At 30.1% G+C, this 14702-nt stretch overlaps 2 protein-coding genes across 3 annotated transcripts; one reads left to right on the top strand and one right to left on the bottom strand.

Moving 5' to 3' along the window:
- The first annotated feature begins 6299 nt into the window (after positions 1 to 6299).
- Positions 6300 to 12613, top strand: LOC148309967 (2-oxo-4-hydroxy-4-carboxy-5-ureidoimidazoline decarboxylase-like). 2 transcript variants are annotated; one of them, XM_088259223.1, is made up of 4 exons: positions 6300 to 6450; positions 8460 to 8646; positions 10363 to 10516; positions 11304 to 12613. In XM_088259223.1, exons 2-4 carry the CDS (start codon positions 8460 to 8462, stop codon positions 11479 to 11481), a joined length of 519 nt encoding a protein of 172 aa, XP_088115349.1. In that variant the 5' UTR covers positions 6300 to 6450; the 3' UTR covers positions 11482 to 12613. The 2 variants fall into 2 exon arrangements, with proteins under 2 accessions (XP_088115349.1, XP_088115350.1); XM_088259224.1 differs by having other exon boundaries at positions 6300 to 6743; positions 11304 to 12366.
- On the bottom strand, positions 12609 to 14517 carry Pomp (proteasome maturation protein). Its single transcript, XM_088259225.1, has 4 exons — positions 14389 to 14517; positions 14141 to 14299; positions 13759 to 13860; positions 12609 to 12866 (listed from the first exon to the last, which is right to left on the bottom strand). The coding sequence occupies exons 1-4, from the start codon at positions 14389 to 14391 to the stop codon at positions 12705 to 12707; spliced, it is 426 nt and encodes a 141-aa protein (XP_088115351.1). The 5' UTR covers positions 14392 to 14517; the 3' UTR covers positions 12609 to 12704.
- Positions 14518 to 14702: the final 185 nt, after the last annotated feature.

The raw sequence follows: 14702 nt of genomic DNA, 5'->3' as shown, positions 1-14702 counted from the left end.
TTTGAAATAATAATATTTGTCCGCCTCCGTAGTGTAATGGTCAGCACGCTCGGCTACCGTTCTGGAGGTCCCGGGATCGATTCCCAAGGGGGGTGAAATAAATATAAGTGATTTTTTCACTGTCATATTTATTCAATATTACCCTGGACTGGTACCTGAAGCGGAGGGCTGATCACCTTTCCTTCATGTGTAAACGATCAAGATAACACTGCGTTTATATGACGCAGTGCCCTATGCACCATTGGGGTGCGGATAAGGGTTTTATTATTATTATTAATATTTTCTTATATTATAAAAAAAAAAACAAATACAGTAAGACCTCTTCTTACGTGATTTCGACTTACGTGAATTCGTACTTACACGAATTGATAATAAAAGACGACATGAAAAGATAAAACAATATGTAATGATGATAGCTGACATCGCACGAATATGTATTATATTTTATACTAAACTTCATCTTTCATGCAAAGAAGTAAAAAAATTGAAGATTTTAAAATTAAACACTTGTATAATAATACCACTTATTGAGTTTTATTTCATTTCATTTTGTTCACGAAAATTGAGAAAATTTAGAAATCAACAATAATATTTTATTATATTATAAATATACAAATACAGTAATTTATACCTATACTTACGTGATTTCGACTTACGACTTAGGTGAATTCGTACTTACACGAATTGATAATAAAAAATACATGCAAAGATAAAACAATATGTAATAAAAATGGCTGACATCGCACGATGTATTATTCTGCGATTAGAATAATTATAAAAACAAAAGTATGAATTATGTAAACAAAATCAGTAGGTACTAATCAAATCTACGATAATTACCAAAAATAGAGGAATATAAATAATTAATAAGTACCTAGTTTGTACTAAAATGTAACTCTGTATTTACACATATAGAATTGTGTACCTTCGTGTCTGATTAAATAATAACTTCTAAAAATAGTAATGTTTTATTAAATATATGCATGTTTATCTATTCTGTTTTCCCATATGAACTTATATCCTTTGAAACTGGTACATATATTACTTACTATATCGTAGTCGTACAGGAGAAAGTGACCAATTAACAAAACGTAAAATGTTCAGAAGGGCCATTTAAGTCACTTTTGCTTGGCAGGAAAATAAACATCAATGCAGTTAGTCATTTTTAACATTTAAGTCAATATATTTTACTTCAAAGTTTAAAATCGCTTTGGGATTTTTTCAGGGCAATATTAAGCTATTAAGATATAAAATAGTCAATGATCACGTTTTTGTAAAAAAAAATGCACTTGGTCACATTCTCCTGTGACTACGATATATCAAAATAATCAAAAATATTTGTTATTCGACTTCGAAAACCTCTGGAGCGAATTAATTACGTAAGTAGAGGACTTACTGTAGTGATTTATCAAACCACTTATATTCTCAAAATCTTTTATATTTCAATTTCCAATAAAGCTTATAAGCCCTTAAAATACCAAGACTTCCAAATTCTTCTTCGTCTATGATAAAATGTCAAAAAAAACTCTTAAATGGAGGAAACCCAGTTTTGTGAACAGGTATTTGGACACAATCAAAATGTTGTAAAATTATTTGTAGGAAAACATTTTCAAAACACACAAAAACTGAAGCACACATTTATTATTACGTAAAATGATTATATATGTTTTTATCTTATGTAATTTTGTTAAAAATGATTAAAAAGTTAATAAAATATACAGTACCTACTGAACCAGAATTGCTACTCAAGTAGTGTTACATTGAATTTTTAAAAAGTTTATAGATTTATATGTAAACTGTGAAATATAAAAGGCGCGTACAACATAACTAATGTAGTGTAAAGTACTATGTGTGTACCTACTGTATTACAAATTTCTCGACTTATCCGAACATTTCCAAATCCGAACAGGCCACAATCCCTATTAGTTCGGATTTTCGGAAGTTCTACTGTATCTATAATTTTGCTAGATCAAAAGTATGCGAAATAGAACTTTGCATGACCACCGAAATACTGAAAATGGAATATTTAAGTAATTAATAAGAGGTTATAAACACGTTCATGTACAGTAAATAAATAAGTACATCGGAGGGCTTATTGCCAAAAAGCAATATCTTCCAACCAACCAAAAAAAAGACTAAGTGATATTGATCAAAACGTTTGATACCATATGGTATTTAGCTGTTTGCAATCAGAGTGTAGATAGTACTTGAACATTAAAAAAACATAAATTACAAAAGATGATAATAAGGACGGCAAAGGAAGGAGGTAGAGGGGAAAACTAAGGGAGGAGGATTGATGGACAGTTAGGATTCTAATGATAAATAGTAATGTCTCAGACATTTCTCAAAAGTTATTAAAAGTTATTATTTGATAAACATGTAATTTTATTCGTGCGATATTTTCTTGGCAATAAACGTCATGAATATAATATTTAATACGAAAACATATAAGTATACCTACACAAAAACGGGGACAGGTATATAATATAGTCTTTAATTAAAATATCTGATTGACGCTGCTATAAAAGTGGTCGTGTTTTTAATCGAGACTTAATTTAGAGTGGGTGTCATTATAGGCCGGGTCGGTATATCAGAAGGAGCCATTGTGTAGGTAAAATATGGCTGTTGAAGATTTTACTGTAACTCAATCCCTTGTCCAATAAAATCGATATCTTGAATCTATCAAGACGTCAAATCCTCTTATGTATTTCTCGGCAGATGTTCCTTTTTGGGGAGGCATTTATATTGTATGTAGTCCAATATATTAGTGGTACGTAAATATTGGTCTGAGAACAGTGAAATTGAATTTAAAATCTTGAAGGTATATTTCTATTTTATTATACTTAAAATGTAACTTTGTTTTAAAATCACTATTAATATTTTATTATAACTTAATTATAATTAATTGATTTCGAAGCTAGCCGCTTCTTGATAAAGAAGCGGTTAGCTTCGAAACCGGTAGACATTATAATTAAGTTATAATAAAATATTTATAGTGATTTTAAAACAAAGTTACATACTACTACTACTACTACCATCACGCCGTTTCCCCGCAGGGGTAGGCAGAGAGAATGGAACGCCACACTCTTCTATCCTGACATACACTCCTTGCCTCCTTTACATCCATACATCTAGTCATACATGCCCTCCGATTACGCAGACTTTTGACACCGCCAGATTTTAGGTTCTGATTGATCTGATCGTGCCAAGTCTTTTTCGGTCGTTACATTTACATTTACAAAATTACATTTTAGTTATAAAATGGAAAATCACAAAGTTAGTGCTTCAAATATAAATTATAATCTATTTTTTTTTTTAACCCTTATCTGCTACCCAATGGTGCGTAAGGCATGTAGGTACCTACTTTCTTATTATTAAGTACTTCTTACAAGTACAATGTGGTATAGACATGTGGCGCGAATAGATAACGAGAGAATGACTAAGAAGGTATATTTGCGAATATGAGCGCGAGAACTGAACGAGGGCTGCCGAACAAGACTTGGCACGATCAGATCAATCAGAACTTAAAATCTGGTGGTGTCAAAAGTCTGCGTAATCGGAGGGCATGTATGACTAGATGTATTGATGTGAAGGAAGCTAGGAGTTTATGTAAGGAAAGAAGAGTGTGGCGTTCCATTCTCTTTGTGATGGTAGTAGTGGCAGTAGTAATAGTAATTAAGTACTTAATTTAATCAGGAAAGTTTCTCTATTCCTGCATAATCTTTTTATGTTCTCGGAAGATAAGTAGGTGCATAACGAACGTCCCTATCCGAAAAAACGGTCCAAGAAAAGTCGCCTCTTCCATTGGTCAGTATTCGCCCAATAATAAAACTGGGATCTCGGCTAAGAATCCTTTTCTTATACCGATTTTTTAATCGCCCGAGATAACATTAAAGTGATGCCGACGGACTCAGTCGTAATGGCGTATTTTTTCTCAGAAGGTAGGCGTCCCAAAACTTCGACCTTCTTTTATCATAATCCCTTTCCAGGCAGTAAAAATTATTTCAAAAGCAGAGAAACACGAGACACTTTTCAAAATGCTCTACTCTCCATGTTTGCCTTAATATTCGGACTTCATACAGTCTTACAATTTTCACAAACTACGTTTATTTTATCGACTTTTTGTAACTTTTCGTAACATATAACCACCTAACTATTATGTTTTTTTTTTTACAATGTAGCCATGAGGCATCTTTATTTGGAAGATTGTTGATTTTTTACGTATATTTTGACGTTTGCGTGATTTTCTATGAACGTTTCATCAATACCATTGTTTGATAGTTTTTTAAACTATTGTAAAACTAGCCGACAAACATAAGTAAGTAGGTATAAAAATTAAAATATCATGTAGATGAAATGAACGTTTTTTTAACGGAAATGAGTGGGTCTGTAAGTATGTGAAGTATTTGAAAACGCCAATGGGAGAACGACGTTTTAATAGGTTTTTTTTTAAAACGTTAAATTTGCACCTACTTGATTAATATACCGCCATTTTTGTGAAATTCTGCTTCAAGGGCTCTTTAATTCAACTGTGAAATAGAAATCTGCGATAAAATTAATATAAAGAATAAAATATGGAAATGATTTTGACAGCAAATGCGTTTTTAGTTTACGTAAGTACTTATATATAATCCAGAGTTTTAAACTGCTGGCCGGTGGAAAAGTACCTATTTTGTCAATATTTCATATTTTTAGCCGTAATTAATAAAATATTGTACTTATATCTATTTATTAGGTACCTACTTTATAGCTCGAATTCAGTACAAAATGTATTTTAGTCTATCCTGTATACTTAATTGCATTTTGTAGCTTGCAATAGTTGGACACAGTCTCTTATAATAAAAATATACATTACATAACTCGACATAAGATTTCGAAATTCAAAATTCAGAATGCATAAAATCCATAGAAAAAATACGTTCGTTTTTTCCGAACGGAAAATATTCCGAATAGGCCGGTCTCGCTTTATATTTTACAATAAAAAAATTAAAATTGGGATTTTTTAAAATCATTTATTGAACATCCATTTATGCTTTTAATTATTTTTTTGATAAAATGTATGTATTTAAAAAAGTATATAATTCCACCAATGCTAATAAAACAATATGTAGACCATTAATTGATGTTCACAATTCATTAGACAATTTATTTTTATAATATTGTACAGCTATGTTAGTATGTAATTCTTTTGATTACAAATGGGGATACAATTGTTTTTTTACAAAACATATAAAAATATATTTATTTTTTTCTTATTCCTCCACGATTTTTTTTCTAATTATGGTGGACAAATGAATCAATAAAGTACGATAAATTAAGTTAAAATATTAAGTCAAGAATCGATTATGATGGGATCAGGTTAGGATACAGAGCTGGCATAATCTTTTTCATAAACTTTTTGTATGCACTTTTCGTTGCGAGGTAAAATTTTGACAGATTTGAAATCTGACAAATGTACCAACGGATAATCGAGAGTAAACTTGTTCTTTTTTCCTTTAGAAATTACGTGTAAAATTATAACGAAATGTCATCATTTGCTATCGTGCGTCTTTGATGGAGTTTTGAAATAGATATTGTGTGACTAGCGACATCTATTTTGTAGTAGTATAACAACAAATTAAAAACTAATTGCTTTATTGTTACCTGGTTTAATTTTGTTTTTTAATTGCCATCCACATAAAATGTTTATTCGTTTAAATATAACGAAATGTCACCATTTGCTATGGTGCGTCTTTGATGGAGTTTTGAAATAGAAATTGTGTAACTAGCGACATCTATTTTGTAGTAGCATAACAACTTATTTAAACCCAAATTCTATATTGTTATCTAGTTTAATTTTGTTTTCTAATTGCCATCCACATAAAATATTTATTCGTTTAAATATTATAACATTGTGTGAACTAAGTAATTTCATCCTGCTGTTAATTTTTCTTCGCCAACGGCAAACGAACGATTTCAAAATATTCACTGTGTACCAACCTAACACAAAATAAATAGACATCCTGATAAATAAATTTGATAACATTAACAATTGGTACTCCAAGCTTATTACTTTGTTTGATAAATAGATAATAAATATATTCCTTTTCTTATCACGTCAACACAAATGTGCGGAGATAGAAAGAGAGAAAGCGAAAAATAATGTTATTCCAAGAAAAATGTTAAAAAGAGATAGCGCTTATTTCATAGCACGCTATCCTTCTTTTATGAATGGGTATGAAGTATTAAAATGACGTGATTTCGATACTTTAAGCTTGCGATCTATAATGTTACATTCTTTGACATTAACATTTTTCGTTGCATAATTGACAATTCATGCCACTTGTGAATGACTTTCCTTCTAGCATGATTCCAATTCGTGCCTCAATAGAGTTTTGTGATGCTATTAAGTTCTGTACGATTATATTTACAAGTCTTCCAGTTTACCCGATATTACTTTACTCCTAAGACGTGAGTTGCCAATATATTAAATTAATTTTTGTAACAAAGAAACTTCCTCCTTTCTGATATAAATATTCCGATTAGAATTGATAATGTCTTACTGGATTCGTAAACTAGATAACACTTTTAATTTAATTTAAAACGTCTTCAGTCAGTAATCGTGTATAATTTAAAAGTAATGCATAGTTTTTTAATATATATTTTTTCATTAGAAACCAAAAACCTGATTTTTAGTGCCCTAGTTTACTTCGTAATAATATTTGAAATTCCTTAACTTTTTTGCGTGCATCAAAATTTTTAAGGTATACCTTTTTGGTTTTATTAAAATCTAGTGCAATAATCAATTTATGAAAACGTTCAACAATGTTATTATATTTAATCATTAATTAAATTTGATCCTAGTTTAGTTATTGAAATAAAATTAATTTTTTCAGGTCATTTCATTAAGATTTTTTTCAAATTTGAATACAGGTGCTTTCTTAGTTACTGAATTTAAATTTATAGAAGTAAATTTTCAATTTGAAGCCAGAATATTAATTATTGATAATATTTTTTTCATTGTACTCTACAAGATTACTATACTATCTTTCTATACAAGACTCTGTTATACCCTCGAGTGCTATATATATATCATGATATATTAGATGTTTCAACAGAGACAGAGCATTTTTTGTATACAAAGGGAATATGGATGTCTAGACAGAGTTTAAAATCTGGTATTGGAAGCTTAAGCATCACTTTATAACTTGTGTAACATCCTTAATACTTCTACACAAAGTTTTCAACAGCTTACAGTTCCATCTCTCGCCTTCTACTAAGATCCGATAATGACTTAACGTTCACTAAATGTAGAACATTTCAAAATTCAGGCAATATGGTTGTTCAATGATGGGAAAAATGGTGGGCGTTACAGTCTATAAAGTCAGCCGAAGACAGGTCATAAGCTCTGTGAATACCTACACTTTTTGTTATTGTTTTTGATCTCCATTTACTTGTTTATGAAAATAAGAATAAATGACCTTTAACCCATTAAGAGATAACTTGGTTCTCATGTGACGGTTGATAATATTTTTTGTAGATAATAATATAATACTTCAACGTGCAATACCGCAAATCTAACATTTCTATTAATGTCTAAGCAACTTCAAGTTGAATGAATATTTCAAAGCCCAATAGCTCATGAAGTAAATGATTAAACATAATAAGCCCCAAAGTAATATGGACCAGATATTTTGTTCACATTTGTAATACAAGCACTGTCAAAATTATTTTATTATTAGACTGTAAAAATCATCTGTGGACCTTAATGTAGTTTCTTGATGTTTTTGTACCTGCAAGACTGACGTCATAATATATTTTTTTTTATAAAACACCTGATTCTTGTGACAACGCTGATGGTTAAAGATTTAAAAAAAAATTATAGAAATAGAAAAAAAAAACCTTTAATTTTTACTCTTTATACTTAAAGTTCTTATTTGTACATTCACATATCGCTCACTCCTTTCAAGAACGCCATAAATCAAAAAACTTGATTTTTCAGGAGAATGTTTTTAAAGTTTAAAAATATAATGTAATGTATTAAAAATAAATATCAAGCCACTTATTGAACTTTTTACTATGCAACTGATCTTTTTAGGTAAAACATGAAGGTTTTTTCTCCATTTGAAAAATATTTAGTATATTTTAAAACATAATTAAACAATACCTTTTCTTCAAAATGTAGAAACAAGACTTTCTGCCCTGTGGTGGGTAAATATTAAGTTTAAAATATGCCGCTTTTGCTGGGATATAGTACATTTTCTGGGCATTCCAAAAACATGCACAACTAAAAATTGTCGTTTTTTGATTTATGACGTTGTTGAAAGGAGTGAGCGATATGCGGTATTGCTAGCTTGGTTTAATTGCATAATAAAGATAAAAGTGTTTGTGTTACGGAGTTGAAAATGTACTGTATTTTAACAGTTTTATTATTGGTTCCCGCTTTATTTTATATGTTTTATAATTTGTCTGTTCCGAAGATGGCTGGTTATATTTACATTGGAGAAGTAAATGAATTGGGCAGCGAACAGTTCGTGTGGATGTTTGGGAACGTGGTGGAGTCCTACAAGGAAGCAGCTGTAGCGGTCGCTGAGAAAATGCCATTCAATCATGTCGGGGAACTGAGCCAAGCTTTCTCCGACTATCTTGATGCTATGTCCAAAGAAGGTAGGTCACATCTTCATAGTTTTACTTACTGTGGTAGTGAGGAAATTTATTATACCTCATTCCGTTCAAGAAGAGCAGCCATAAAAAATTGGAATTTTTGTTATTATAATTTTCAGATACTAGTAGATAAGGATATGTTTGAAAAACATAAAGTAAAATTTAATATAATATTTTGAGAAGTAAAAAGACTTTGTTTTTTGATCCACTCACATTTTTATTAACCAACTAGTTTCGGCAACAACCTGTTGCCTTCTTCAGGGTTTATTTTTATGACTTAAAAATTTAATTTATATATAATTTAATTTATGACCTAAACTGTCATAAATTAACCCCTGAAGAGGGCAACAGGTTGTTGCCCTCTTGTGAGTGGATCAAAAAACAAAGTCTTTTTATTTCTCTAAATAATATATCAATATGATCCACAAAGTTAATGCTTTCAATATTCAAAACAAAATTTAATATACTTCATATTTTCTTCATTTTTAGCTTTCTGTCCTCCACTGCTGGATATAGGCCTCTCGTATCCTTTCATTTTTTTTCAGTCTGTTGCTGCTTGCAGCCAATTTCTACCGCCCACAGCGGCTATGTCGTCGGACCATCTTTTTTGAGGTCTTCCGACGCCTTAAATTTTTCTTTTATTCTCCCAAGGTCTCCATATCAAACATTAGTGATCCACCTTGTGGGGTCCCGTCTTGCAACATGTCTCGCCCATTGCCACTTGAGTCTTGCTATGCGATCCATGATATCTGCTATTCTAGTTCTGTTCCTAATTTCTTCATTTATCATTTTATCTCTCAGGCTTAAACCAAGCATGGATCTTTTCATGGATCGCTGTGTGCATTTGAGCTTCTCTGTATTTCTTTTTGTCAGAGCCATGGCCTCTATTGCATATGTATTCACTGCAGTATGCAGGATTCGTGCGTTTTTCTTTTTAGATAAGTCGGAATCTCTTTACTCTCTAGAATGTGTTTGAGTATGGCGAACTTCACATTTAATTTCCCGAATTTCCCATCGTGAACCTTGTGTTCTATATAGAAACTAGGCGTATGGCAGTAACAAAAGAAAATATCTTTATTAGGGAAATATAACAGCATGAAGTAATGCACAAATACTGATGCAATTTGTTGCCAGCTATAAAAAAATAAAAAAAATTTTATTAGTTTTGTATAAAAGTCCAGAGTGACAGTCTAGTAGACTACCATCTTATCGGTAAGATGTCCCAATACTTAAATAGGGAGACATATTACCTAATGCTTTGTCTATGTTTCTATAATCAATGTGATACAGTATTAAGAATAGGTGAAATTGTATTTCGACTGATAAAAGTGTGAAGAAAAAAAACACAATAAAAGTATATTGTTGAAAAGATGCCTGATGTTGATATGACAACGACGCACTGCAAACAAACATGGTTGTGTCTGTTAGTATCTTTGTCCACAGATGTTGCGCAAACGTGTTTACATAGTTGTTGCCTTTTTCCACTGAGTTTAACATATGAATATTCTAAAGTAAAATGCCGTTATTCAATTGTGAATCTTGCAAATAAAAAATAATGATACTATTGATTTTTGAGAGTTTGAAAACACAAAAAGAATTCTTTTATATGTAGAGTATGTCAAATCCGATATTTCTTTAGATTGCAAATATCCCATTATTTAAAATGCTTAATATTTTGTAAATGGTGCGATATTGTTTATCAAACTTTTTGAATTGCAGATAAATTGAAAGTTCTCTGTCTCCATCCTGATTTAGCTGGAAGGTTAGCTGACACAAGTCAGCTAACAGAAGAATCTACCAGAGAACAGAAATCCGCAGAACTTAATATACTGAGTCCGGAGCAGAAAGCTAAAATTAATCTTTTAAATCATAAGTAAGAATGTCTTTCCTACACCTAATTTGCTATTATTATTAAGTACTGTTGTTTGATTTTAACAATACAAAAAAATTGTTGGGTATAATATCCAAAATAAAACATGGTTTGTTGGATTGAATTCTACATTTATTTATGTATATGTTGATACGTGACGCGTTTCGTCTTCTTAGGAAATTATCAAACACTTATTTGTGTGTTTGATAATGTCCTAAGAAGACGAAACGCGTCACGTATTAACATATCCATAAATAAATGTAGAATTCAATCCAACAAACCTTGTTTTATTTTGGATAAATTATCCAACAATTCAATATGGAATTCTACCACCTGTCTGCAGTTACAATAAATAATACAAAAAAAGCTTATTGAGACCCATGTTGAAAGTTCAGTTATTGGCCCTTTAAGCTGAATTATAAAGTCGGTATTGATTTATGACTAAGCCATATGAATATAATTATTTTTTTGTTGCATAAATTTATATCCAGTTCATTTTAAACCATCTATTATTTTCAAAAGCTTCCTTATTTTTAGCCCCCTTGTAAGTTATTTACAGTTAGAGCATAACTAATAATATCAAAATAGATAGAACATCATTTTTGATTCAGTTAGAAATTACATTAACACTTTAACGACCGGTACTGCCCTGGCGCAGAAATTTGATCCAACAAAATCAGTGCTATTATAGGCAGTATTTTGAAAATGAGAATGATTAGTGCTATTTACATCGGAGTTGTTTATCCCATTGATATTTCTCTATAATTGATTGATACATTATTTTTTTCAGTTACAAAACAAAATTTGGATTTCCCTTTGTTATATGCGCAAGAGAAAATAAAGCAAATGTGATAATGAACCAATTAGAAGTAAGGTATAAGAATTCGATAGACGATGAAATCACAACCGGAATTAACGAAGTTAAGAAGATAACCAATCTCCGGATTCTAGACCTTGTTGTAAATTAAATTTTTACAAACATGGTTATTACTTTTTTTTATCTAGTGAACAAGAGTTTAATAAATGTAAAACATACATATTAGTAAATGACTGATCCCAGAAATTTTTAAAATTAAGAACACTTGAAGGCATTTAGGAATTATTAAATTTTATATTTGTGAATATGTATAAAAGTTAGCATTTTTTTTGCTAATTTTATTGTATGACAATAATTATTTGACCAATAAATATTCTAAAATTGTATATTAATTAGTTCTATGAGACACAACAATTAAATACTGATGATAACTGTTATATTTTTTATACATCCATTTAATATTTTATAATAAATGTTATGTAGAGATCTACATAAAAATTACAATAAATGATATCAATGTTATTAAAAAATGAAGTAGTATTTATTTTGTATAATTTGTATGTACCCAAAAATATCAAATAAAACATGTATGACAATTTTATACGGTAAAAAATTGAGATTCATCTGCAGTGTGACAACCTCAAAATGTATCTAACATTAATGTCGTGACTGAAACTACTTACATAATTGTTTAGCTATCAATTTTTTTTTACCATAAATTGTTATTTTTTTAAAAACTATTACGAATGTAGTCATCTTGCGTAAGATAATATCTGTCGTAGTGTTGAGAATTTTCAACTTTGCAATCCTATTAGAAAAATGCAAAGGGTTGAATTTTGACTTGGCATCAGCATTTTTTAGCGCTTGTGTCATAGTGCATGTGATTATTGGAATTTATTTCATTAAAAGTATCATTATCAAAAAAAAATTATCAATTTATTTTATTTTTATGGATAAAATTGTTCAGCATTAAAACGGTTAAGAAGCAGGGTGTCTAGCAACGCTGCTACCCACATACTTAACATGAAATTAAAAATCGTTTTTTATTATTCCGTGTATAGCTGTAAGGTCAACATAGACTTAATGGCTAGGCTGAATGCAAGATGCTTACGAACCAAAACTGTTAATTTTTAGGATGAACTCATTGAAAGTTGAGACTCATGTATCTGGAGTTAAAACTATTGTTCATTATTGTCAATAAATGGTTATCAGTGTTCAGTTTATACTTGGCCACTGAATTTTAATTATAAGGAATTGGAAGAGAAATAAAAGAAATAATTAAATATACAGATTTATTCAATGGTATATTTAAGGGAGATTAAAATATTACTTTTTTTTAGTTGAGAGAAGTACAAAAAATAATTATAATACGCATTACAGCAGGCCTAATGATTTTTCAACGATTGCGTGCGGCTGTCCCATTTGTTCTCTGAATTCTGCAGTATTCAAAATGTCCTCGAATCCAATACAAAGGTCGTCACCGGTCAAAGAATCTCGGATGGCGTTCGAACTCTCCAAAAACGGTAACCTTCCAACCTAAAATCACAAAAAAAAAACAAATTCAGAAGAAGACAAAAAGGGTTATATTCAATTAAGGATGTTTAACTTCAATTTCAACAATTAAAATATAACTTTTTTTTAAAATCACTATAAATAGTGATTTTATTTATAGTGATTTTAAAACAAAGTTACATTTTAATTATAAAATGGAAAATCACAAAGTTAGTGCTTCAAACATAAATTACATCAATTTTTACACTTTGCGGTAATATTTATCCATTTTTAATTTAAGTTTTACCTGATAAATACATTACTATTTCTTAAAATCTATTGTGATACATATTTCGATGCATTCTGGATCATATACAAATGCGGTGTTTGTAAATAGTATTAAGAAATAGTGATATTTACCGCGTAAAACTTAATTAATTTTTTTTTTTTTTTTTAAATGTATTTTTCTTTTTAAGTTGCTGTTGTATCCATGACAGCTTTTCTGCTACAATAAGAGTTCATCCGCATGTCTCTGTACAAGTCTTGCAATTCATTCATATATAGAAACTCATATTTACAGATGAGGTGTGAGATTTGCTTGATGCATTAGTATAAATGTTTTTCAAAATAATAAAATACATAAATGGTTCAAATAAAATAAAATACATATATCACAACATTTGCACAGTATTTTTAATTAATGTTTTACTTAGTAAATACCACTAAATAGTGGTATTTACTAAGTAAAACATCAATTAAAAATGGATAGATTTTACCACAAAGTGACTGCCGAATCAATTAATGAAATTTGCACAGTAAATTATTTGATCAATTCTACAGTTTGGAGTCTTCGAGCAAACATATTTTTTTGAAGTCGGGATAGGCATTCCCGACAGTGAATAAGGTGATTTGATTACAAAAATATATAAATAAATACCTTGTTCACGGCTTTTAATTCCATGGTAAGTTTGATGGGGGCATGTAGACCTTGGAAATTTCTTAACATTGTCAGATTCATAACGCCTTGATTCTTCTTGTACTGAAAAATTAACAAGTGGCACCAATAAAGGTTTTTTTCTAGCGATTAACCTACAATTGGATTTTACAAAAGGTTTTAGGGAGTATATTTTGAAGTAAATAAGTCCATCAATGTATTTCCATTTTTTTATTTTTGTGATTTTAAAACCAATCGTAAATCAATGTAATATTGATGGTTTCAAAAAGCCGTAACTCAAATCATGTTTATATTTTTAATGCTATAAATCTTGGAAAATACTTTTTAGAGTATAATTTATAAAGTAAGTGAACAAAATACTTACATTTTTTTCAGAAGCCTCGAGAGGATGACAGTTTCCCAGCTTGGATCTGGTCGTGGACAATCCATGTGAAAGCGGGTCGGGAACACCGAAGGCACCTTCTTGGATTCCAAAACTACCGGCATTCTCAGGGCGTACTTTCACCGATGGAAGTGCGAAACTCTAAAAATGAATTAATATTGCAATGTCATGTATAACCTATAATAAAATAAACTAATTCGAAACCCAAGAAAAGTCAAGATCATGCTTACCATTTTTAACTGAATAAGTTAAATTTATTGTAAATAAAAGTTTTTTTAGTAGTAAATATAACAATTTTATAACAAATCTTGGGCTAACCAAAGATTACACAAAAACGCTAGGAAATGACAATTGACAATGCAAATCCATAGACAAATTTGCGGCCAGATTCATAGACAAAAACCAAAATTCTTTCGAATATGCACTGCTGAATATTTTCCCCTTGAAAACAAAACGCTCGTGTACCTACCTACGGTAGGTGCATAGTTTTTGTATGGGATATGACGGTAATAAAGTTCTAATTTGAAAATTGTATTATAAATAC

Source organism: Brachycentrus maculatus, unplaced genomic scaffold (genome assembly GCF_059751285.1).
Source record: "Brachycentrus maculatus isolate JH-2025_06_01 unplaced genomic scaffold, ASM5975128v1 h1tg000115l, whole genome shotgun sequence".
Taxonomy (NCBI): Eukaryota; Metazoa; Arthropoda; class Insecta; order Trichoptera; family Brachycentridae; genus Brachycentrus; species Brachycentrus maculatus.
Note: the sequence above shows the minus strand (reverse complement) of the source record. Positions and strands in the feature narration are given on the sequence as shown.

What these genes read in the sequence shown, in the direction of transcription:
- LOC148309967 (XM_088259223.1), top strand. Translation starts at nt 8,460, where the DNA reads ATGGCTGGTTATATTTACATTGGAGAAGTAAATGAATTGGGCAGCGAA. An exon ending in TGATGCTATGTCCAAAGAAG is followed by an intron (nt 8,647 to 10,362) that starts GTAGGTCACATC and finishes TTTGAATTGCAG; the next exon opens with ATAAATTGAAAGTTCTCTGT. An exon ending in ATTAATCTTTTAAATCATAA is followed by an intron (nt 10,517 to 11,303) that starts GTAAGAATGTCT and finishes TATTTTTTTCAG; the next exon opens with TTACAAAACAAAATTTGGAT.
- Pomp (XM_088259225.1), bottom strand. An exon ending in TCGAGGCTTCTGAAAAAAAT is followed by an intron (nt 13,861 to 14,140) that starts GTAAGTATTTTG and finishes TTAATTTTTCAG; the next exon opens with TACAAGAAGAATCAAGGCGT. An exon ending in AATTAAAAGCCGTGAACAAG is followed by an intron (nt 12,867 to 13,758) that starts GTATTTATTTAT and finishes TTGTGATTTTAG; the next exon opens with GTTGGAAGGTTACCGTTTTT.